The sequence below is a fragment of the Mycotypha africana genome, assembly GCF_025528875.1.
Source record: "Mycotypha africana strain NRRL 2978 chromosome Unknown BDF20scaffold_4, whole genome shotgun sequence".
Taxonomy (NCBI): domain Eukaryota; kingdom Fungi; phylum Mucoromycota; class Mucoromycetes; order Mucorales; family Mycotyphaceae; genus Mycotypha; species Mycotypha africana.
The window spans coordinates 1741086-1765806 of NW_026515728.1; the positions used below are offsets into that span (position 1 = coordinate 1741086).

The window sequence follows — 24721 nt, forward strand, 5'->3', positions numbered from 1 at the left end:
ACAATGGCCAACTGTCAAGTCTATAATGTATATCGTAAATTGACAGTATGTGCGGTTATTAAGCGCGTTCAGTGGCAAAATGGCTACCACCAATCTATTTTGGGTTTTTTAATTCCAACATTCCTCTTGATATTGCCCAGTTTTCGTCATATTGCCAAAATAGATCTCTGCTTCTTCAGCATTCAAACCTCCTTCTTTCATAAATACTTCTTTAAATGCAAACGCCACCTGGCCCGGCATCTTGTCCATCGATCCAGACAAGACAACCTTAGCCTGCTTATGTTCGATCCAATCCCAAATTTGCTTGCCATTCTCTCGAATTTTATCCTGAACATACACTTTTTGCTCTTGGTCCCTTGAAAACGCCGTGAACAACACCAACTGTCCTCTTTCAACATATCTTTCCCACTGCTCTCTATAATAATAGTCTTTGTCATGGTGCCGACAACCCAAGATAAGCATGTTTTCTTTTGCTTGTTGAATCTCAATACGATGTTCCAAGAAGGATCGCATGGGTGCTAAGCCTGTACCAGGGCCAATGGCGATAAGAGGTATATCTGATGATGGAGGTAAAGACATGGTACCCTTAAGGATGCGGACACGCGCGATCGTATCGCCAGGCTGCCACGTAGATAACCATTTCGTGAATACACCACGGCGAATACGTCGCATTTTCGTCTTGTATTTGACAACTGCCACAAACAATTGCATTTCCTTTTTCTTAGTATGGACGCTGTCGTTGATGCTATCGCTGTTACCGGCATGAACTTCCAAACAGGAGGCGATTGAAAAACTTCTCGGTTGCAGAGAAGGGAATAAATCCAAAATATAATCAAAAGGAATATGGAAGGGTTGAAAATCGTATAGGACTTCAGCAATGGTACGTCGAGGTCGAGCACTATAAGCCCACATGTCTTCTTGTCCCTCTGGCGAAGCAAATTCTCTCAACCGCTCAGCATGATTTAAATCGTCCGTGGCGAAATAAGCAAGCATTTCAAAAAACGAGCGACGTGGTACGCCAAACAGATCCAAATGATAAATAAAGATGTCTTTAAACCGAATCTTGTCAGGCCAATGAGTAGGTAATTTGACATTGTCCGAAGAAGGAATAAAACGCACGATTTTATCAGCGTGTTCCGTCCATCCCATAAACTCTAGAAATAGATCCACTTCACCAGGAAGATTTTGAGGAGGAATAACAGCAATATCTCCCGGGTCGTAGTGAAACTTCTCATCCTCGCATGTGACTTCAATATGTCGAACGTCTTGAAAATGGTCTGTGGCTGTAATGCGCTTATTCTCTTTCACTGTTAAATTGAATTCGCCAGGAAGTAGTTTTTGAGGAGCGACGCATCGGGTATCTTTATGGTTATTTTCCTCATCTTCTGATAAAAATTCCATTTTGAAATTTGGTGGTAATAATACATCGTCGGAAAGGATGGGCTTCTTTGTAGGGTATTTCTCTAATAAAATATTCCATAACTTCTTTGCCCATGGTATAAATGCACCGTCTAACCTAAGACCAATAAACGAAAACCGTCTCTTCAAATTAGCAACACAAACACAGGCTTCATTTGATCTGTTGTAGTTGATTAAAGTAAAATTACCCTTGATAATGCTGATCATCGCAATCCGCCCTATCAATAACCATATTGGCACCTAACTGAATTAATCTTCTATACAGTTTCTTTGCTGGATAATTGAACCTGCCAAAAAATATATCAATTTAGATTCTTCGAAACTATATCGGTTGTTATAGTACTTACTTTCTATACGATGAGTCACCTAACCCAATGACAGCACAGTCAATATTACTTAAAATGTCGTTTGGCAAATTCTTCCGTAACAGAAACCGCCAGAATCTCTAATTAACAATTTATTATAGACATTTGTCAAGTTGATACACAGTTTCTTGTTTAAAGCTGAGTATATTCCATATAAAAAGTGTACCTTCATATTGGTAGGTTCGGCACCTTGACCTGTTGTTGAACAAACAAAGATAACAATCGTCTCATCTAATAACTGGCTCTTTTTTTGTTTGTCAAAAAGAGGTTTTAAAAATATCAGTCAGGCTTTCTAATGTTTATTCTTCTACTGAAGGGATGTCACCAAGATCGCTTTTCTTCGCTTACTTTGTCATACTCATCCATCGCATAAACTTTTGTGTTAAAATGACGGCGTCTAGCTTGTCGACCCAGGTTTTCTGCAACATCTTGAGCGCAGCCCGTTTCTGACCCATATAGAATCAGCAAAGATCGATCCTCCATATAACGTAAGGAATTCGGTTGACGACTGTGCTACGGATTTGATTAGTAAACAAAAACTTTGTTAAAATGTCGTTTCAACGCTTTAAATTCAAATTATGCACAATCAGGGGAAAAAATCGAGAAAAGACTTCGAGCCGAAAAAATAATATAATATCAGGTCCGTTCCGCGGGGGGAGGGGGAGTGGGGTTGGGCAAAATGTGCAAGCAAAAGCAAAAAAGGTAATATGGCCATATCCCATTCCTTCTCAATCCCTTCTCACTAATTCACAGCCTTTATATAAACGATCATGGGCGGTAAGCTAATCAATCCATCAATCATATAAATGCATCCTTTATAGTAGATGAAACATTCATGTTCTAATTCTTCATCGACTCACTCTTCTGGTACAAAGCTTACAAATATCTTGAAGAGCTTTCCAGAAAGAAGCAATCTGATGTTGCTCGTTTCTTACTTCGTGTTAGATGTTGGGAATATAGGTAGTTTATCAATAGCATAATATACAATGGTAGAATTTTCATTTTATTCCTTCATACTACGAGGAATGAAATCGAAATTCTTTTTAGGCTTGAATACGCCCTTTCCTGCTACTCTTTTTCTCTTATTGAGAACTGGGTGGATCTACAGGAAAAGAGTTTTACAAATTCATCCGATGAACAGAGTTGTATATGTATGTGTTAAATTGACCCGCTTCCCTTTTTTCCCGGATTTTGTTCAATTTCTAGACAACTCAACGTCATCCATCGTGCATCTCGTCCTTCCCGTCCTGACAAAGCCCGTCGTTTAGGCTATAAGGCTAAGCAAGGTTATGTTATTTATCGTATTCGTGTTCGTCGTGGTGGCCGTAAGAGACCTGTTCCTAAGGGTGCCACCTATGGTAAACCTGTCAATGAAGGTGTAAGTCAATTAAAATACCAACGCTCTTTGCGTGCTACTGCTGAAGAACGTGTCGGTCGCAAATGTGCCAACCTTCGTGTTTTGAATTCCTATTGGATCAACCAAGATGCTACTTACAAGTACTATGAAGTGATCCTTGTTGATCCTTCTCACAAGGCTATTCGTCGTGATCCTCGCATCAACTGGATCGTCAATGCTGTTCACAAGCATCGTGAAGCTCGTGGTCTCACTGCTGTCGGCAAGAAATCTCGTGGTCACAACAAGGGTCACCTTTTCAACAACACCAAGGGTTCTGGCCGCCGTGCCACCTGGAAGCGTCGCAACACTCTTTCCCTTCGCCGTTATCGTTAAATGAAACCTTCATATTAGTGTATGTAGTTGAAATAAAAATGAGTCAGCTATGCATGACTGACTCATTTTTTAAAAATCAGAACATCACATTCCATCTTTTTGTACATAGTTCTTTTTGCATTCGATTTGAAGTTCCAATATATTTATTTCCTTGTTGAGATTACATATTGTCCTCTGTTTTTATTTGTTTTGTACGTTATTATCTCTTTCTTCTAAGGCTCGTAATAACATTTTGATGCGATATTCTGCTTTATCGTTAGCAATACGCAATTTATTGTTCTCCATGATTAATGCTTTGATATTCTCGTCTAATTTATTGCCAGCATTGACATCGCCGCTGTCATGGCCGAGCTGGCTTATCTGATGACCTGGATGTAGTCATTGATTAAGAGAAGAAAGTGTCAGATAAGAACAAAGTGGAATCTTTCATCTTGAACGGTACCAAAACACTTTACTTTTAAGATTGACAATTCGCTTCAACTGATCCACTTGACGTTGCAGTGCCTCGATGGCCACATTCACAGGCGTGTCGTGAAAAAAGTGATCTTTGGCAACTTGTTGGCTTTCTTCGTTACTAGACATAATTGACCGTACGGCTTAAATATAGTGAATCTTTATTGTGTATTTGAAAATATTTCAGCAATGGATGTCATTTCTTTTTGCCCTGAAAAGAAAATGTTTTACTGTCACAGGCTATAGAAATTGCATACAACACGACCTGCAGTTTGTCTGTGCTTCAATTTTTCTCGGCGGCAGCATTTGACAAATGGATAAGTAAGCTTTTTTCATTAAGAACAATTCAAATTGCACTCAAATGCAATTGTTAAGGAGAGTTTGCCGTTCATTTATAGTTAATATCCGCTAGCCAACATTATCGTCAAATGTTGGAATTATATTGAGAAGGGAAGGGGGAAGAGTTGGGCGTCACGAAGATTCTGACGATATCAAATAGCTAGCTACAAGAAGTTTTAGTTGAATGCGTGTACACATATATTACTTGCATTCAAGCTGTACTGGAACCCTGTATCTCCCATAAATCCATAGTATGCCTAGACTTATGCTTGTTTGAACAAAGTCATATTTTGTGCAAGATAATAGTATTAGAGTTCACTGAGAAATATAAAATATTGACATTTGCATTCATGTGGTTCTCTTTAAGAGAGAACCTCTTCGTTGCAACCCCTTTTTTTGTTCTAGAACAAAAAAGGTAAGTATCTTTGCTGCTCTTTCTTTCTGTTCCTGACTCTGTGTTTGATAATCAGAGTGTTGCGTGTTGTTGTTGTCTGAGTTTACATAATAAATCATATAAATTCTTTTAAATTAAACAAAATTTACAATTTATGGTAAAGGGAACAGACTAAAAAGGGACCAGATATGCAGCTCCACTGGTCTCGAAAAGATAAGAGAACTTGATACGTTCAATTTAGGGCAGATCTTCTTAGCCATTTTAGAACTAGCATATGAGATTACGTGTTAAGGTCATTTCAAAATGATTTTGTATATATACTTTGTATGGCTCGAACTCATTCGAACAATAAGAACAAGGAATGCTGCTTACTTATTTGGGACTAAGCACATGAACTTCTTTTATGCAGGGAGATTAAAAAGCTTCTTGAGTCCCAATGTTTGAGCGTTTTTTTTTTATTATAAACATGCACAATTAGGATATTAAACAATGTGAAGACATACACATTATATGTGCGTATACACACGCACACACACACACACACACAAACGCATATGTTCGCCCTGATTTCAAATTCGCTTTTCGGTGTTCTTTGCTGGAAAAGCTATTCCATGTGCAACTTTTCATTAAAAAAATGTAATCCTATTTCGTCCTAAAAAAAGATTTTCTGTCATACACATGGATTTATTTTTTGTGCACTGAAAGTGCAGCCAACGAGCCTCATTTGCTTGGAGTGCGTTCATACTTTCCCCTTTTCATCTTCTTTCCCTTCTTTATCTTTTTCAATCAATTGCAGCGGATTTCTCTTTTCTTTCGATCTACTAACTACTACTATTAACTACTCTTACATCCCTTTATCTGCCACTATTATCATTACTTCTACAATTGTAATTATCATAAACACAACACTCTCGATATTGAAATGGAAGGGCCAGCATGTATCGGTTGTCAAAAGTCCATTGAAGAAGGCTCAGTCATTGCCTTCGGGGAATCGTTATTTCACATTAAATGGTACTTAAAGACAATTACTGATAAAAAACGTTAGATAACCTTAACTCTAATTTCAACGTTCAAAATCAACCAAGTTTTGTTTGTGCAAAATGTAATGAAGCAGTAGATTGTGATTCAAATTTACTATTGTTGTCCAATGGAAAACCCGTTTGTGAAAACTGTTCTTACTTATGCCATGCTTGTAAACAAGTGATACGAGACGAAGCTATTATGACTGGTAAAAACATTCGCTTTCTAAAAATACGACCATATAGAGGTATACGCGACTGACCGAATATGATTACAACTTAATTATGAACAAAGGAGACGATGCTTATCATGCCGAATGCTTTCAATGTGTTTCTTGTAAGAAAAAAATTGAAGACTTGGTGTTCACTCAGACAAGCAAAGTAATGTAGCAGAAGATTCATGCAATGCTACACACAATGTAATATTAAATAATAATCTTATTTTTTGTAGGGTATACATTGTACACCATGCCATGAAAAAAGGAAAGCAGAAAAACAAAGGAGACGAGAAGAACGAGAGAAGCGACTACAATTAAAACAACAACAGAAACAAGTTAAAACAGACGCAATTAACATGAATACTACTCAGCAGCAGCAGCAGCAGCAACAACAACAACAACAACAACAACAACAACAAGTACAGCAGGTAAATTGCGACTTCTGACTTTATTGATCTGCCCCTTTTTCCATAAATTTACACCAGAAAAACCTATTTTTGACATTCGTTTGATTTTTTCCCTCATCATTAGGTCAACACATCCATAGCCCAGCCTTCCACTCCAGCTATAGCGACAGATCCTCCAACGCCATCTCGTTCACGAAGCAGCTCAGTCGATGATACCAATGGAAAATACTTACCAAAGCCCTCTGCTACTACTATAGCTTCCATTAGTGCAACTACACCAAACTCACCTCCTTCGACCACGTCAGATTATAACATTGCTGTCAACACGACACCTAATATAAAGTCTCCCAATTCACCTCCTTTATCTATAAGTAGCCCCACTACTACCACAAACACTATTTCTGCGGCCGCTGTTAACACTACTACATCTGCTACATCTGCTGCTCCTATGCTAGAGCTAGATTCATTAAACTTGTCATTCTTTGATAATGACTCAACTGACCTCGTTAACCTTACGAAAAAATTAGGTGCTAACATCTCTATGGATATTTATGGTAATCACATAGTCAATGATAACAGCAGCCATAACAATAACAGGCAGCAACAACAACAGCAACAACAACAGTCTTCTACTATTAACTGTCATAATAAAACAACGGAAAATAGGATCACAAGAGCCTCGCAATTATTAGAGTCCTCATTGGGCATGATGACTGATTTCGTAGTAGATGGGTTTCCTTCTCCACCGCCCAAAGATTATCAAATCTCAACTCATACTACGAATGCTGCTGCTACTACCAATCCATCGCAAGACAGCAAGTCATCGTTACCGCCATCGACCTCTATTTCCTCAGCATCCTCACTTTCATCATCGGCTGACTCAGCTATTTCCCCTGTTACCATTACAAATGGTAGTATGATCGGCATCACTGCTGGCGCTGATTCAAATAACATGTCAACAAATACCAGCAACGTAGAATCTAGTCTTCGTGTCGAACTTCAATCTGCTCAAATCAAGATCCAAGCTCTGCAAACCAGCCACGAAAAGATTAAGGATGCTAGTCGAAAAGCGCTTGACGAACTTTCTCGAGCAAAAGATGAATTCACGAAAGAAGTACAACTTCGACAACAACAAGAGTATCTTATCCATCAGCTCAAACACCAACTTCACATTGCCTATCAATCCGAGCGTTTCACTCGCCCTGAACTTTCCGTTATCACCAAGGAAGAAATTGAACGCGTAGCACATATTCGCGTAGAACTCGACAAAACATGCAACGAATTGAAGAACTATCGCAACTTACTGATTCAGGATATCGACGCTTTATCGGCAGAAAAAAGATTTGAGGCTTTGAACAAGACACTGTCCAACTCTTTCAGATTGGAACAAGAACAATTACGCGCAGAGATCAAACAATTAGAGGACATTCGTGACGACATTTTACATGAAATGGTCATGCTGAATACAAAAAATGCTGAATTAACCGAGATGAACAATGATTTATCGCGACGTATGTCGGAAAGGGAACGCGAAGCAGCGGCTGTGATGGCAGGCACATCCTTTTTATATAATCACAACAATAGCAATCACCAACTTTTGGGTGTTTCCCCTACACCAAGTTTATCTTCAGAAATTCATTCACCTTCCACCATGATGCAGCGTAAATCTTCTGAAGCAAGCATACGAAATTTCCACCCACTTCAACAACAACAAACCATAACGTCAGCAACAACAACAAGTACAACAGCAGCAGCAGCAGTAGCGACAGCAGCTACCACTACTAATACTCCAAAAATGTTCAAGTTGAAAAAGAAAGGCGGGAACATGTTTTCTAAACTGAGTGGTAAAAGTAAATCGTCCAACAGTGCTAATACGATATCTGAAAATGCAGCAGCAGCAGCTATTATGTACGGTGGCAACGGACAACATCTTCATCAGCAATATCTCAATAGCAGTAGTACGAATATGCTGATGAGCGGCAGTACCTTAAGTCTACCAACTGCCAATAACAACAACAGCAGTGCATCCTCAAAAGTTTCCCTAGAAAGTCAGCAACTACAACAACAGCAACACGGCTCTCACCTCTTTTTGCCCACTTCTTTTCTTAGACCTTCCACAAAATGCGATGCATGTGGTGATAAAATGTGGGGGTTCGTTACAAACGAACTTAGATGTCAGCACTGTCTATACACTACTCATGCACGTTGTCTATCTTTTGTACCACAACTCTGTCAAGGCGGCAATAGTAGTTTCGTACTCAACAGTGACTCGGTCTTTCAATTACAACGACCTTCGAACGAGAGTAATAGCTTACATGAAGGTGTGGCTATTACTACAGATATCGCGTCCTCGAATTTATCTTCAACCTCAACACCTGTCCACCCTTATCAAACAATGACAACAACGACAACAACTTCAGCAACCTCAGTAGCAGCACCAGCAATGACACTCAAGTTGTTTGGAACTGATTTAGTAGAACGTACTCATTTTGAATCAAGAACCATTCCTTATATTATTAAACAATGTATAAAAGCTGTAGAGAAACGGGGGATGGATTATGAAGGTATCTATCGAAAATCAGGTGGTGCAGCACAGATCAGAACTATTGTTCAAGCTTTCGAAAACATGAATCATCATACAACGACAACGACAACAGCATCGGATAATGCTTCTTCATCATCAAACAATAGCAACAATGATGAATTAGTGCCACCAATCAATTTGGAAGATGATGAAGACATCAATGACATCTGTGCGGTGACAAGTGTTTTGAAACAATACTTTAGAGATTTACCGAATCCTTTAATACCCTACAATTTATATACCTTATTTATTGATGCAGTTTGTAAGTTACCGTCAGGAATTGTAGGGTTTCGATATGAATGACAATGAGGGCTTATCTTTTTTTTTTTTTCCCTTTAAAATCTTTCTACATTGTAGCAAAACATGGTGGCCAAAGTCAAATAGACAAGTTCTCTGAATTACTATCTCAGTTACCTCAAGTCAATTACGATACTTTACAAGTCCTCATTAATCATTTACATCAAGTTCAGTCAAGACATCATGAAAATTTGATGACCATCAAGAATCTGGCTATGGTGTTCGGTCCTACACTTTTAAGAGATGAAGAAGCCAGTCGAGACTTGATTGATATGAGTTTCAAAAATGCAGTTGTGGAAGTTCTGATTACTCATGTGAAGGAACTTTTTACCAAAAGTCAATAGTTATTGTGCTTTACTATCTTATAAATATGTAATATCATCTAACACCTTCCCATGTCACACTCTTATTCTACTTTCGATCTTAATATATATATATATATATTTTTACTCATTTTACCTCAATATACCTTTAATTGGCAATATAGTCAGTAGCATACAAGCTTTCATCTATTGAGATACACAACGATCCTTAAAAGAAGCGTAGCACTTTAAAAAATCCTTCTTTTTGGTTTTTGTTCTAAATCAATTAAAAACTAAAAATCATCAAAGAAGTTTCAAATGATATATTTTTGTATGTAGTGAGATATATATGGTAAGAGCAATATGGTATAGTATATACATATATATATGTATATATTTAAGTCAGTAGAAAGATATTTGCGGAGAAGGGGGTATTCAGTATTTAAATAATGGACGTTCTTTCCAAGCCAACCGTCACTTCATTTACTTGCTGATGTTGTTGTTGTGGTTGGGGAAGCCTTCTTCTTTCAGCATGTTGATATTGATAAACTACTCTTCCTCCTGCATAAGCATTTCTATACAGATCTCCACTATCGTTATGATGAATAGTGTTACCAACTTCTTCTGCTCCAACTGCTGTAAAGTTTCCTCCCTCATGACGATAATTGTTTATGCCAAAACTAGCAGTAGTATTGGTAGTAGTCATAGTCGTAGCAGCAGTTGAGGATGATAAGTGTAACATTCTCATACTTGATGTAATTGCTAGCTGCTGCTGTTGTTGTTGTTGCTGATAATGATATTGATGGTAATATTCAGATCTATGATGCTGTTGCTGTCTTGTCAAAAAATACTTTCTCAGTTCATGAAATACTTTATGTCCGCTAAAAACACAAAAGGTTCTTTGCAATTCTGGTGTATTATATTCTCTAGGAGGAGGTCGACAGAATCGTTGCACTATTTCTTGACCTACTTCCTCTTGCTGCATAGCTGGTATAAAACTAAGACTGAGATGAGTGAGACGACGACATTGTAAGATAAGTGTAGCAATGGCTGGTACAGTTAACTGTTCGCAGTACGAGAGATGAACGCGTTCAAGAGAAGATGATGTTGATGTGTTGTTTTTATGTCTTTTTTGAAGACTATTGGATAATGCTGATTGTGATGATGTCGTAATGGAACTGGATGACTGATAACGTGCCAAAGCAAAAATGGCTTGGTTGGTAATGCGATGACATTTCACGAGACCGATACGTTTTAGCTTTTGTAAAGTAGACAGCGCTACTACTGCTGTATCTGTCAATCGATGGCAACTTGTCAGATCAATATAACGAATACGCGGGCAATGAGCCACCAGTTGTATGATAGCTTGATCGGTGATATGTTTACAATTTCCTAAATGAAGATAATGTAATTGATGACCTAAGCGTGTTATGTAGTGCATGACAGCTGTATCCGTGATACGACTACATTTGTTAAGAACAAGATTCCGAATTTTGGGTGCAGCTTGCGTGATATAATCAATGGATTGATCAGTAATAAAAGAGAGATTGGTGAGTTCCAAAATACGTAGCTGGGCAAAGAGATTCGTAACAGGTTGTTGCTGAAGCACAAGAGGCAGAAACCCTTCGTCAGTTATTTGAGAGCAATGATTAAGTTTTAATTCTCGAAGCTCTTTGCAATGTGTAAAGATGCTTTGCAAGGATTGGTTGGTAACGCAGCAATGAACGACATCGATTTCCAGCAGTGATGGACAATGGGTAGTCAGAGCAATGACGGATGCATCTGTGATAGATCGCCAATTGGATAATCGAATCTAATATAAAGACAGTGCTGTATTAGCTTCTCCCTATATCCTCTCCTTTTTGTTTTTTTCTAAAAATAGTTACTTACTCTCCTCAAATCATTACAATTTTTGGCTAACTCAATGATACTCTTATCGGTTATTCCATAGATATCTTCTTCGTAGGCAACCTCTTCTTTTCCGTTATTTGATGCTGACTGTAGTGCTTCATCCTCATCTTCGCCACCGCCGTCCTCATTTTCCTCATCTTCCTCATCTTCCTCATCTGCAGATATCCGTCTTCTTGTGATGGTAATGGTATTCTCGTTTATGTTACTGCTGCTTATACTGCTACTGGAGCTTGTACTGTTATTACTATTGTTACTACTTGCAGTATTCGTGCTGTTACCATTGAAATCGTTGTTATTCATCAAAACGCTGAGATTCAGTCCTTGTAACTTTGTACATGTATTCGCAATCAATGCTACTGTTTCGTCTGATAGATGAGGAATATCAGACAAGTCCAATGATAACAAATGACTAAGCAGTAAGCTTGTTGATGGCAAGGATAGAAAGGTTTGCAATCCTCTATTGGTTAAATGATGACAGCCTGTCAGCGTGAGTCGATCTAGATGTTGACAGCAGTTAACGAGAAGATATAGTGTATCGTCACTTATGAAATCAGCAACGGCGGAGAGATTGAGACGTCGAATAAAGTGACCGTAACTGCAGTAAGAGGACGATTGTTGTTGTTTCATTAATACCCTTTGGACCTGAAGCCATGTTTGAGGTTTGGAAATGATGGGCTTGTGCCATAGCAATTGAAGTGAAGGGTAACTCCAATTCTTACAAGTCAATGCACAGTTCAATAAATTGATGGCACTACTATTACTACTAGAAGTGCTGCTGCTATTACTCGTTGAAGCGAGTGTGTAATCATTAGTTGTTGAGACATGGTATAAAATCTTTTTCAACAGTTCAGCAGGCAAGTTTTGAATATGCATACTTGTATATCAGAGACAGAAAGCGAGAGAGATAAAGAAGAGGAGGAGGATTTAGAAGAAAAAGGGAGCTGATCTTTTTTATGAATCAAGGGGTCAGCGGAAACGGAGAGAATTTATAGGCGTCCTAATGTTAAACAGCAACGCAGCAATATGATGTGAATAGAAAAGGAAAAGGGAAAGAAAAAAAAAAAAATACAAAAAAAAAAGCTTGTATGCTTTTATTTTATTATTTATTTCAAACTTAATTAAGCTCGTCATTTTGCAATCTGAATGCACGCCTTTCTCCAACAAATAGATAAAGACATTATAGTTATTTTACTTTACAGCAGGAATTAAAAGCTCAACCCTGACATTTCGTACCTAATCTGCGATTTTTTCTGTTGCTATTTACTATTATCTTATTGAGTTCATCATCATCGGGGAAAAGACCATCGCCCCTTATTGTTCTCAAAAGCACAATTAGAAGAACATTTGGGCTTTGACCAATGACAAATATTAAAAATGGGAAAAAGTGCATGAAAATCTCGTTTCACAGGCAGAGAGTAAAGGGTAACTGGCTTGAGTATACGTAGTATGTACACTCTGACAACGGAATTGTCATACTTCAATTTTCTCATTGTATACATAGCATAACAAAGTAAAGAGAAGGGACCAAAGCGAGCCGTCGGACTCTTTCCCTTTATTGGTCTTCATCGATTAAATTGATAAACATCATTTTGTTATAAGAGCTGCTCCAAACAATTGTCTATTAGCTTAGCCATAAAATAGTATATTGAAACTTAGAGAAGGCGCACTCATTCTTAAAAAGGCTATACTGGTTGCTAAATAAAGTATACTTATCAAAACATTCTTTTGTAGCAATTTTTATTGACTTCGGCTGTAAAAGGAGTGATACGCTGAAGCACTTTTCCTTCGGCCACGCACACGCACTAGCACACACACATACGCATGATTCATATGCTTGTAATAATGCTTTAACAATGGGATAGTCATGATGGTAGTACACATAAAAACAGTTTTCGTGTTGTCACAGTGCCTATTGGCTCTGTCATACCTTTCGCTCACACATCCTTTTATTTGTTTCGCTGTACGACAACCACATCACTTCCTATTTCAAACCACATGATAAAGGTCGGTGCGCTAGAACCCTTCCAGGCGTATCAGTATAAAGCATATTATTGTTATTGTATCTGCACCGAAAGCTTAATTTGTCATTGCAACAAAGGAGATTTGTCCTCGACATGCTTGCGTACTGTAACGTGAGCTTTTTGGAAAAAATTGGCTTGTTTTTTTGGAAGTTTCTGCTCTTTATGTTCAAGCTGTTAGTAATGCAAGCTATAATGTAGAAGGTGACATTATTAATCATTCGAAAAGAATGACGTACGGACAAATGTACGTGTTCTCTAAATAAAAAAAAAAGGCAGCGATCAACTCAATCTCATCCCATTATCTGTTGTTCGCCGTTTCGGGTGCGTTTTGTATGTGCAACCCACATTGACAAACGCATTGAACCAACATACACATCTTTTCAAAAGAAAAAAAAAAAAGGTTTAGCTTCCTAGACTTTCCCAAATCTTTCGATTTGTGTTCTCTTTTCTACTCCACAAAACTGACACATTTTGGCTCCCCTCACCGCCCTTAATTCTTATTGACAATGGATCTATTTCCAGGGTACAAAAGAATAGGGATTTATTTTTAGGTTCAAAAATTTTAAATAAATTAAATTGGAATAACTATTATTACTACAACAACAAAGGAATAGTTCGTCGGACCATACAGACATACAATCTACTTAGTCTTCTCTATAAATTTCAGATGAAAAATGCGGGATATTAATAGAGTCTTTATCAAAATTTAATCGATGTTTTAGGGTATCTTTACCAACTTCATCTTTTGTCATTGTCGCTGATGCTTTAGACTTTGAGTTGGACTTTGACGCCATCGATTGTCGTCGATTAACGGCTACTGCTTCATCTTCTTCACTAGAGCTATTTTTATCAGTGCTATTGTTTTCAGTCATCGAGGAAGAAGAGGTAGATGTCATTAAATTGCTGTCTTCTTCAGAAGGTGATGACATGACTTGACGAAATTTATCAGCAATTAACTTCGCCTCAGGTGTACTCAAGAAGGAGTTATTTTTGATGGGGGCTAGGTTTCTACGAAAAACGTCACCTTCATACGATACTGGCTTTGAATTAAGGTAATCTGTTTGCGATCGCGTCAGTTGAGAAACTTCTTGTTGCTGCCGCCCTGGCTGTAGCTGTTGCATTGTTTGTTCTTGTTCTTGTTGTTGATGAAGTTGTCGTTGAGGATCTTCATGCTGTTTACGTTGATACAACAGGGATTGTTGTCTTGTAAGTCTTTTTTGTCTTTGCATCTTACTGTAGAGCCAAATCATGATGGAGACAGCGATAACAACCACCAGAATAGACGAAATAATGATAGCCAAGACCCATTTCTGGCTCAGCGTCTCTAGATTAGCCACTGATGATGACATTGGTGTTGATTCTACATCACAATATACAGTTACAGATTCAAATAGCCAATTAGTCCTGACTTAACCACAAACGTAGTACCTATCTCTAACACTATCACTTTCGTTTTCGGTTTTTGTTTTTAATACTTTACGAACAAGTTGGAATTTGACATAGTTATTAGGATTGAGCAAGATATTTGAACCGGAAAATGTGGGATCATATTCATTAATATTGCCGTCACGACTCTTCAAAAATGCTATAGTATTCCAAGTTTTATTTCCATTTTCAAAGTTCATCGCACTGGTATTCGACACTAGAGGCAAAGGTGCCGGAAACCAATCATCCGTTACTTGAACCGATAACGAGTTGCTGTTGGCATTGGTCAGGTTGAACCATGACTTTAACGTTCTTCTTTCAATATTGTTTATTGTTGTGGTGGTCAAGATATGAAGATCAAAGTTGATCACGTTCTGTTATTGTTCGTTTTTATGAAAATTGGTTAGAAAATGTCGCCTAAGCAACTTCCGAGTCCTTCACCTTTTCCATACGATATCTCACATACGTTATTGTTATTCGTTCGAAAAAAGGTGTTGCTATTGAATAAGCACTTATTAATCTACGAGTCATTACAGTCATACATAATATGCTCGATTAGATGATAAAAAAACTTACTTATCATTCCAGATGAAATCATATTGATTGTTATGGTACCAAATATCATTTGATAAAGGTGAACAAAATATAAATGATCCGTGACAAACTCTTCTAGCATTCACTGATGGAATTGTCACTACAGCCGATTGTGTAGGTTGGGTATGATGAAGCACCAGCAGGCTAAGAATTAATATAGTGAGTGAAACGAAGTTTTGCATCTTTGCAGAGTCTTAATCCAAAAAGCAGGAAAAAAAGAGGAAAGTAAATAATAATGATTTATAGTGAGAGATAGAATAACAAAATATAGGTTTGTTCATAGCAATCTACCATGAGTCTGTTTAATGAAAAGGGATATAATTGAATTTTTCAAATATTATTTGAAACTGTGCAAAAAATTCTGCACAGGCAGTAATATAGAGATGGAAGGACCCCCTTTATTCATACTATGACTTAATTTTACCCCACCTCCACACAAATACATATAAAAAGAAAATGAAATAGCCCGTGATTTTAGCTTATTTACTTTATGTTACGGTGGCATGAAATTAGACGTTTCTTTACTAATCTTACTACAACTATGTAATTGAAATGAAATAATATCCCGTTAGTTGAAATTGATTGCATGGAGATTCTATCAGAGTATATCAATAAATTTAAAAATTGCAGTTATGATCGATATACCCATCAATAGTAAGGTATAACGAAAAAGGGAGTGTAAAAAAAAAAAAAAAAAAAAAAAGAAAAAAAAAAACAATCAGATAAAAACGGAATGCAAGGTGAAAATGCTTCAAATGTGCAGTGATTTAAAAATAGGCGATAAATACGGTGCGATTACATAAATCAACTATTAATTAACATACTCAACAACGATCAAGTACATGCATGCGTAAAATGTCATGGGAGAGAGGGAGAGAGAAAAAGAACGCACTTCTTTAAACTTGATTCTGATAGAAACCCATTTGAAGAGCATAGCTTTACACCTACTTTTTCTACTAGAAAAGTTTCGATAAAGCTCATAAAAAGTATAATCTGCATAGTTTGACAATTTGTTGATAGTATGCTTTTCTTTAAAGAAAAATTGGTAGACTTATGCTCTTATTGTGAGCTTATGCATATCTGAGCAAAACTTACAATCAGTTTGTTAAGACTGCTATGTCTTCAACACCCCAGTACCATTCAGAACGAACATAGACTTCCGCCATTTTTGAAGTGTAAATCTTACATCTGAATTCATGCCATATATCATCTTGCCCGTATGTCTTTCCCGAATAATGTAGCCAACACGTCTACTAGATGTGCAGTAGATGCCTAAAATAACTTCTAACCATATTGTACTGAGGGAATATTATAAGTGGTCGCTTATCTATGACAATCAAGCAATTCATAATTTACTTTACTTTCTCATAATTTGTTTACTCTAAAAAACATAATTGTTCTTCTGGTTACTTTTCGACTATTCCCACAGTACAAACATGCACATTAAGTTTCATTGCTTTTTCTGTCAAACCAGGCAAATATCCTCGTAAGAGTAATTAATAATCCCGCTCAGATTTGGGCTTTTCGTACAAGTTGAAACTAGTCGAATGTCTCCAGTTGTATATAATGGGTGCTGTTAAGCTTAATTATCAATAAGTTCGGAACATTTTTCATTTAACTTGCGTAGAAAAAAAAAGTCTGTTCCTGAAAAATATATATGCCCATAATATACGATCTCGTGTTCTATAACTTCTCGTAGTTCATGTTGTAAGTCTGTCTTCCATTGCTCTTATTAAGTGAGTAGCATCTTCAAATTGATCTCCAAACTTAAAACCTACTCAGATACTGCCATATGTTATTTGAATCTAATCCTCATAAATGCCCTTATGCAGTAGCTGTAATAAAAGGTCGAAATATCGCGGATTGATATAAAAAATTTGACAATCGTTTAACATTAACATGGTCAAGCTTACCATTATCATATTCGATTCCCATAATCACTGGGCACAGCCAACCAAAACATTCTTTCTATGGTGAATTGTATGATTGATTCCAATTCCTTCACAGTGGCAATATGACAGGTTGAAATATATTTGCAAGCCGTAAGCAAGCTGCTTTTGCTGCCTGATTTTGAACATTTAGCTGATTTTTAACAATTAAGGTGCGGAGGGAAGGAAAAGAGAATCTATTTATGGCAAGAAGTATGTGGATATGCTTCGTTGAAATGTTAACCATCAGCGAGTACTGTAATATCAATGTTGAAAGGATTATACCAATTTTCGAAGCTGCTTTATAGACATTTCTCTGGAGGATGAAACTTACGCTAAATGCATATGCACAAAAGACCTCATTCATCGATCTACCCAATCCGAGTAATCAATCAATGACGTTACTTAAACTTTCTGTGCCTAGAATATGCATACTGGTGCCAAACTAAAAAAGGGTCATTGGGAGTTTATCATTGGTTATAAACAAAAGGCTTAAAATCTTTTTTTTTTTCCCTAATTGTTCAAACTGCCTAAAGCTTTTGATTGGTAGTTTAGCAAGAAGTCTCGAATTTTTAGGGAAGCCTCCAAGATTCCGTCGGCTAAATAAAAGGGGAAAGCTGCTGCTATTAAGCTTTTGTTTTCCATGTCAAATCAATAATTACACTTCATCAATATGTCCAAAAACTGTAGTCAATCTTTAGAAACAGGATTCACCAACTTATCACTCAATGATGATAATAAGCCGACAACCATCAGCAACAACAATATTACTAATATTGATATAACGGCAGTAGAAGGAGGGGATGAAATACAATCATTACGGCGATCAAAATACAATATCTCAAATGCATATAACAGTATTCCAAAAAACTTTAACCTCATACAGGAATGTTCTTCTTTCCATCCATTGGAAAATATCATGTTAGCGCCTTCAACAACAACAGTACACCCCTATGCTCTAGACCTTTCGGATTCTCAAGATGATCTGCAACATATAAAGCAAAAGAACAAAGATCAGGACTTAGATGTGCTGATCAACAATTTGAATCTATCGTCCAACTCAGTAACACAGCGACAAAGATCTATGCCTTACTGTATATAAATGTATAATCTTCTTTTAAGCGGTCACTGTTATATAGTAGACAAGCTGTACAATTCAAAACACATACTAGCCCCTCCCACCCCTTCCTCTCATTACATTCGATTATATCCATACTTTTCAATATTAATTTTCTGTACATATAATTACAAGTATTATAATCCCTTACCTTTCATCTCTGTACGTATAAATGCCTTAGAATGAACTAGCAGTTAAGCTTCAGGCGTCTGCAAAATATTAATTTAGTGATTTAATAAATGTATTTGCCCTTCAGTTTATAAAGGCAAGCGAAATAATGAACAATCTTTAACCAACATTTTTGCGCTTTTCATTGTCATTGTTTTTGAACCGCTTTGCAGTATTTGCTGGTCGTCGTGCTCTCAAACACGATCCAGTACTGACGCTCACTCGATCAACTACTTATATCTTTGATGCCACGGACCTCGCATTTTGTCAATCAACTTGATTGCGTTTAAACCTCGCTTAGGGAGGGCCTCCATAAAGATGTCACTTTTTCTGCAGTTTAAGACTTTCTACAGTTTTATAACATTATAGATACATTATATCTATATGATATTGAGATTTATAGGTACTTCTATATGTAAAAACGATAGCACTCAAATCGACCAAAATTCATCATCTTTGATTGTTTGGTGCCACTTTTTATAAATATTTATTGATTTCGTCCTCCATATTGACCTAGTCCACCATTTGAGCGAAAAAGAGGCAGGTTCTCTATTCTTTTATATCCCCTTTTGTTCGTCTAAATTACTGTTCTGCTGCAATTTTCTAACATCTATAGGTGAGAAGCTGTTGTACACACTAAATCACATACAGTTAAGCGCCTGTTGAAAATAGTTGATGACGTACATGCCACATTAAAAAATTTTAAAAGTGTATTATTTCAAACGACTCCAATACAATCTTCCATAAAATGTCTGATGATTCATCAGCTATTCCTATCTCTAATTAGAGCCTTATTTCTCAAGTGTTGAGCGTATTTGTAGCTACATAGCAGCAAGCTGTTGCAGATTCGTACTAAGTAATGTCAAAAGGGTGCTGAAATGGGAAGACGGTACGTTGTACCCAACCTATTTCTATATACCAACAATATGAAGGAATGTACTTATACCTTTCAAGATGCTGTTTTACAGAAATTTTTCCCCGACTACAAGCTTATCAGCAATATACCCAATTGGACTAATAGCACCACGACTATCAACAGCAGCATTACCAGCACCATACATTGGGTCGGCTTTCGATAGAATAAGGGCAAGAACACCCAAGTACCGAGTTGGAACTTGTCTATCAGAGAAAGCTATATTGTACATACCTCCAACGATACCTCTGACTTCTATGTCAAGCAAATGTTTTCTCTGATACGAAACTTTGGTTGGGGATTCTGTTCTGCACAGGAGGCAGTTGTCCTGATTTTTGACGAATATTGGAAGAATATTCTACCACTAATATTTTCTTAAGGCATCCAAAAGATACCAATTATCAGTACGAAGCTCGTTATCTCAATACCCCATTTAAAATTTTAGACGCATGACCAAACAACAAAACGATACCCATAGACGACGTCTCAAATACTTGATACCCTTCATCACACCCGATACCCCGAAAGATACCATCATAAAACTTATTCATCAACAACCGCATGCAACACTAGCTGTAGAGCGGTATTGCTTTCATTATTACCTAAAATACCCGCACTCAACAGTCAAACGCTATTACGACTTTATATATACTATCATTAACGACAGTTTCAAATATACCCCGATCATGAGAAAAGATCGACTGTATGTCATGAAACAAGGTCTTTCAGTTCATAAAATAGAAGACCGCGATCGACCAATTCAATTAACTAAAGAACATTGTCCCTAATACCATAAACTCAATTATTCCCATAAAAAAATTATTGAAAGATTGATACAACGTATAATTATTATTCAGACATGTATGTTCTTTAAGTAGTATATATATATATATCAATTAAAACGATGTAATTTATATAAATAATAAACTTTATAAAATACACATTCATATTCATTGCAATCTACTGGATAGCTTAGCTCAGCACAGCGTCAAAAATCTCTTTTGGTTTTGTTTCGCCTTGGCAGAAACGTCTGCTTCTCAAGTGTGGGCGTTGCACACTCCACCATCAATTTTAACGAAAAGGGCTGTATACTAAAAAAAATCAAAGACGAGTACATACCTGGATATCCCGATCTGAAAGTATCGACTTCCTGGTGTTAATAAAAATATGTTTGTATAATTCGAAACCGTATTTTTATATCAACAAATTTACATATAAAGGAATGTATTTATTCTTTGTGATAGACGCACTCAATTATCTTTGATTATGTTGAATATTTTACGAAGTTACATAGAATGTGCTAACTTAAAAACAAAGATTATTGGCTTTTTATTAGTATTCAATTACTACAAGGTAATCAGCACAAAAAAGATCAAACATGTGTATTTATTACACAAACATACATTTATCAGTTTTGAGCTAAAAGGGAGCCAATTTAAATCAAAGTTATATAATCACAGTGAAAAAGTGATTAAAAGTTCAACATGAAGCATGCTTCTTCTCTATTTAAAGAGATGTTACAGCCTAGATAAGCTATAGGACTCATCAATGCAGCCAATGTACTATATGGAAAGAATGATTAGTACAAATTTTTCATTAGAGAATAAAAACTTAATAAGCTCATCCGTCGCCGAGAGAGGCTTTGATTTAGCAGCAGCTCATTGATAAATACAAGCTATATGTCTTATCCTTGAATACTATTTAACGACTGCTCCTGAACCTTCTATAACGTATTTGTATAGGCTATAATACTGTAAAACTCTTAAACTTCAGAGAAAGCGCCATTTTTATAGAGTCCCAAAGCGAGGTCCAAATGATATTAAGTTGATTGATAAAATGCGAGGCCAAGTAGTTGATTGAGAATTGAGTTTATTTTCCCAAGTGTGAAAAAAAGGTGACCGTACTTGGGCACTGAGAGCGAAAATTGATAAATCGAACAAAAAACATGTGTTAAAGCCAAAAAAAAAAAAAAACTTGATCTTTAAATTATTGGATTGAACATTTGTAGATCGTTAATATGGCCTATAGTCGAAAAAAGCGTGGTGCCAACCGCAATAAGGTGAGAAACTCACGCATCGTAGATCGTCAAAAATAAAATAGGAAATAGTTATTCTGATCCTTACATTTCAAAGTCTGAAAATGGCAAACGATCTGATGACGCTAAAGGTTCCTATGCAGAAATTCAAAGAGACAACGCCAACTTCAAGAACTATTATCAAGTAAAGCTCAGAAAAATTAACAACCTTCCTGTTAACGTAGAAAGAGTATCAGCTATACTGAACAATTATGTTAATAGCAACAAAATATTCTATCACCTGAAGAGTTTGAAGAGTTCTACTCCCATATCAAAACCATTCTTCCCAGTACCTTCAGAATTACTGGTAGCAGAGCGTAAGTGTGTGTGTATGTAGGGCTCAAGGAGATGTCTCTGTTTCGTATACAATGCGTTAAGCTTGCTAAAATTTCACAAATTCTCGCTTCATTAGTGCTGCTATGGAGATCCTAAAAGTAGTGCAAGAAACGTACGTTCCCAGTATGCAAAATATTGTGATTGATGATGTTAAAATCGAACCACCAAAACCACTACCTTGGTATCCTGAAAACCTTGGTTGGCAAGTCAATGCACCCAGACTTGTTATCCGTAAATCACCTGAATTTCAAAAATTCCATCGATTTATTGTAGCAGAAACTGAAGCTGTAAGTTAAGGACTGCTTAAATCAACAGTTGGTCTATTTGTATACTTACAATATTTGTGTGTGTGTGTGATAAATTGATAGGGTAATATCAGTAGGCAAGAAGCAGTGAGTATGGTCCCACCTCTTTTGATGGATATTAAACCTCATCAATGGGTATTGGATATGTGTGCCGCACCTGGCTCCAAAACAGCGCAAATTATCGAAGCAGTGCACTCCAATGACAAGTTGAACGAAATGCCAAGTAAGCATGGAAGCTTAATTAACATTCATTAGAAAATACGAGAAAAAACTGATTTTTACTGATATATTCATTTGCTGATTCTAAATTATAGCTGGTTTGGTAGTTGCAAATGATGCTGACTATAAACGTAGCCATATGTTAGTTCATCAGTCAAAAAGATTGCAATCACCCTGCTTCATGGCCACCAATCATGATGGCGCTCATTTCCCCAACCTTCACGTTCCTATGGACGACAGTGAGATTAACACCAGAAACTGTCTACCTTGGCAGTTTGATCGTGTTCTTTGTGATGTTCCTTGCAGTGGAGATGGTACTATCCGTAAAAACGAAAAGATCTGGAGAGAGTGGTCTCCTGGCAACGCTTTACAACTTCATACTACCCAAGTGCAGATTTTTAGTCGTGGTTGTCAACTTGTAAAGATGGGCGGCCGTATTGTCTATTCCACCTGTTCATTCAATCCTATTGAGAATGAAGCTGTTGTTGCTGAAGTCCTTCGTCAAACTAAGGGAGCTATTCGCTTAGTGGATGTCTCAAGTTCCTTACCAGAACTCAAGCGAAAGCCTGGTTTGCATACGTGGAAAGTCTCAACCAGAGATGGTAAACGCTTTATAAACTCTTTGGATGATCTTGATGAAAAACATCGTCGCAAATTCCCTACCACGGTATTCCCTCCTACAGCCGAAGAAGCGAAAGAGATGCATTTGGAGCGTTGTCTCCGTATCTATCCTCACCTACAGGATACAGGTGGATTTTTTGTAGCTGTTTTTGAAAAGGTGGGTCCTTTGACACCTGCAGATCGATTGAAGCTGGCCAGACAACTGGGTCAAGAAGTAACCGAAAAAGAGGTTAAAGAAGCTGAGAAAAAAGAACAGGAAGAAGAAGAAAAAACGGCCATGGATGATGATAATGTAGGTGAAGAAGTGACTCCTTCGAAACGTGGTAGTCAGAGCAGTGATACTGAAGACTTGCCATCTAAAAAGGCCAAGACGGATAGTACGAATGCACAAGAAGAAAAGGACGAAGAAGAGGATGATTTTGTTAAACCTTATGAAGGAAAACCCAAGAAGGATGTCCCTGGTATCAAAGAAGCACCTTTTGAACTCATGCATCCTGATTCGCCCGATTTTGACATTATTACTGACTTCTACGGTTTGGATGCTAAATTCCCTCGCGACCAGTTCCTTTTACGATCTGATAATAATGCTAAAGGCCGTAGTCTTTATTTCGTCTCTAGTGCTGTGAAGCGGGTCTTACAAGCTCAAGATTTCCCTCGTCTTCAAATTGTTAATACTGGTGTTCGTTTATTCGTTCGTCAATCTTCACCTAGCATGGATGAAGGCGGTGCTTGCCCTTTCCGTTTAACGTCTGAAGGACTTCCCATTCTCAATGATGTCTTGAGTGACAAACGTCGTATCATTATTGGTATGGATACTCTTAAAGTTCTGTTAGTAGAAGCCTTTCCTATCATCGACGAATTTCCTGAGCATGTACGCGCTGAATTGAATGCATTAACCATGGGTAGTTGTATTGCCCATATCGATCCTACCAAAGGAACAACAGCAGAAGAAAGTGAGAATCATCATTTCTCTGCACCTCTCATTTTACCTGTTTGGAAAGGAAGAAACTCCCTCAACGTTTTGCTTCATAAAATCGATAAAAGAGCATTATGTCAGCGTATCTTTGGCATCATACCCGGATCCACACCTCAACATCTTATAGAAAGATCTTCTGAAAATCAAGCACTCCGTGATGAACGCGATGCTGCAGCTGCTGCAGCTACTGCTGTTACAACAGTAAGCGAAGAAAAGCAACAATAAAAGTGTAATTGCGTTCTAATATTACGATCTAAATTTTGGGCCAAATTCTGTGATACATTCATCCATTTTATTCATCCTTCTTGATAATCCGTAATCATTTTATTTCTTAACATGTTATCCATGAGCAATTTGATTAAATGCAATACAAAACTGTACGAAACGAAAACAGCCTTTCTTTCCCTGCATATGGTTGTAAGAGGAACTTACGTTACAATATATTACAGTCCAGCAAATGGTATCAATGCTTTTTTACTTCAGTTTATTTATATCAACACAGGAAATATTTTCCACTACACAACAAGCACAACGGGCAAGACATTGTAATGATCAGATACATAGTTGCAATATCAAATCAGTCTTGA

At 37.2% G+C, this 24721-nt stretch overlaps 6 protein-coding genes across 6 annotated transcripts; 3 read left to right on the forward strand and 3 right to left on the reverse strand.

The window, feature by feature from the left end:
* Positions 1 to 108: 108 nt before the first annotated feature.
* BDF20DRAFT_817613 (uncharacterized protein) lies at positions 109 to 2267 on the reverse strand (the record flags this gene model as incomplete). The annotated part of the gene is made up of 5 exons (XM_053077277.1): positions 109 to 1516; positions 1608 to 1706; positions 1767 to 1864; positions 1951 to 2028; positions 2133 to 2267. 5 exons carry the CDS (start codon positions 2265 to 2267, stop codon positions 109 to 111), a joined length of 1818 nt encoding a protein of 605 aa, XP_052937494.1.
* Positions 2268 to 2554: 287 nt separating this feature from the next.
* BDF20DRAFT_912452 (60S ribosomal protein L15) lies at positions 2555 to 3513 on the forward strand (the record flags this gene model as incomplete). The annotated part of the gene is made up of 3 exons (XM_053083956.1): positions 2555 to 2561; positions 2660 to 2744; positions 2991 to 3513. 3 exons carry the CDS (start codon positions 2555 to 2557, stop codon positions 3511 to 3513), a joined length of 615 nt encoding a protein of 204 aa, XP_052937495.1.
* A 1944-nt stretch (positions 3514 to 5457) lies between these two features.
* BDF20DRAFT_460937 (uncharacterized protein) lies at positions 5458 to 9788 on the forward strand. The gene is made up of 6 exons (XM_053075505.1): positions 5458 to 5710; positions 5785 to 5927; positions 6014 to 6099; positions 6170 to 6364; positions 6468 to 9189; positions 9285 to 9788. The coding sequence occupies exons 1-6, from the start codon at positions 5622 to 5624 to the stop codon at positions 9566 to 9568; spliced, it is 3519 nt and encodes a 1172-aa protein (XP_052937496.1). The 5' UTR covers positions 5458 to 5621; the 3' UTR covers positions 9569 to 9788.
* Positions 9789 to 9968: 180 nt separating this feature from the next.
* BDF20DRAFT_817846 (uncharacterized protein) lies at positions 9969 to 12310 on the reverse strand (the record flags this gene model as incomplete). Its single annotated transcript, XM_053077295.1, has 4 exons — positions 9969 to 10653; positions 10714 to 11339; positions 11417 to 11497; positions 11744 to 12310. 4 exons carry the CDS (start codon positions 12308 to 12310, stop codon positions 9969 to 9971), a joined length of 1959 nt encoding a protein of 652 aa, XP_052937497.1.
* Positions 12311 to 14102: 1792 nt separating this feature from the next.
* BDF20DRAFT_834908 (uncharacterized protein) lies at positions 14103 to 17412 on the reverse strand (the record flags this gene model as incomplete). The annotated part of the gene is made up of 8 exons (XM_053078781.1): positions 14103 to 14818; positions 14873 to 15257; positions 15325 to 15403; positions 15460 to 15621; positions 15965 to 16016; positions 16426 to 16506; positions 16615 to 16749; positions 17391 to 17412. The coding sequence occupies 8 exons, from the start codon at positions 17410 to 17412 to the stop codon at positions 14103 to 14105; spliced, it is 1632 nt and encodes a 543-aa protein (XP_052937498.1).
* Positions 17413 to 21620: 4208 nt separating this feature from the next.
* BDF20DRAFT_912459 (S-adenosyl-L-methionine-dependent methyltransferase) lies at positions 21621 to 24359 on the forward strand (the record flags this gene model as incomplete). Its single annotated transcript, XM_053083957.1, has 6 exons — positions 21621 to 21662; positions 21736 to 21822; positions 21900 to 21994; positions 22090 to 22300; positions 22382 to 22541; positions 22633 to 24359. The coding sequence occupies 6 exons, from the start codon at positions 21621 to 21623 to the stop codon at positions 24357 to 24359; spliced, it is 2322 nt and encodes a 773-aa protein (XP_052937499.1).
* Between the last annotated feature and the right edge of the window lie 362 nt (positions 24360 to 24721).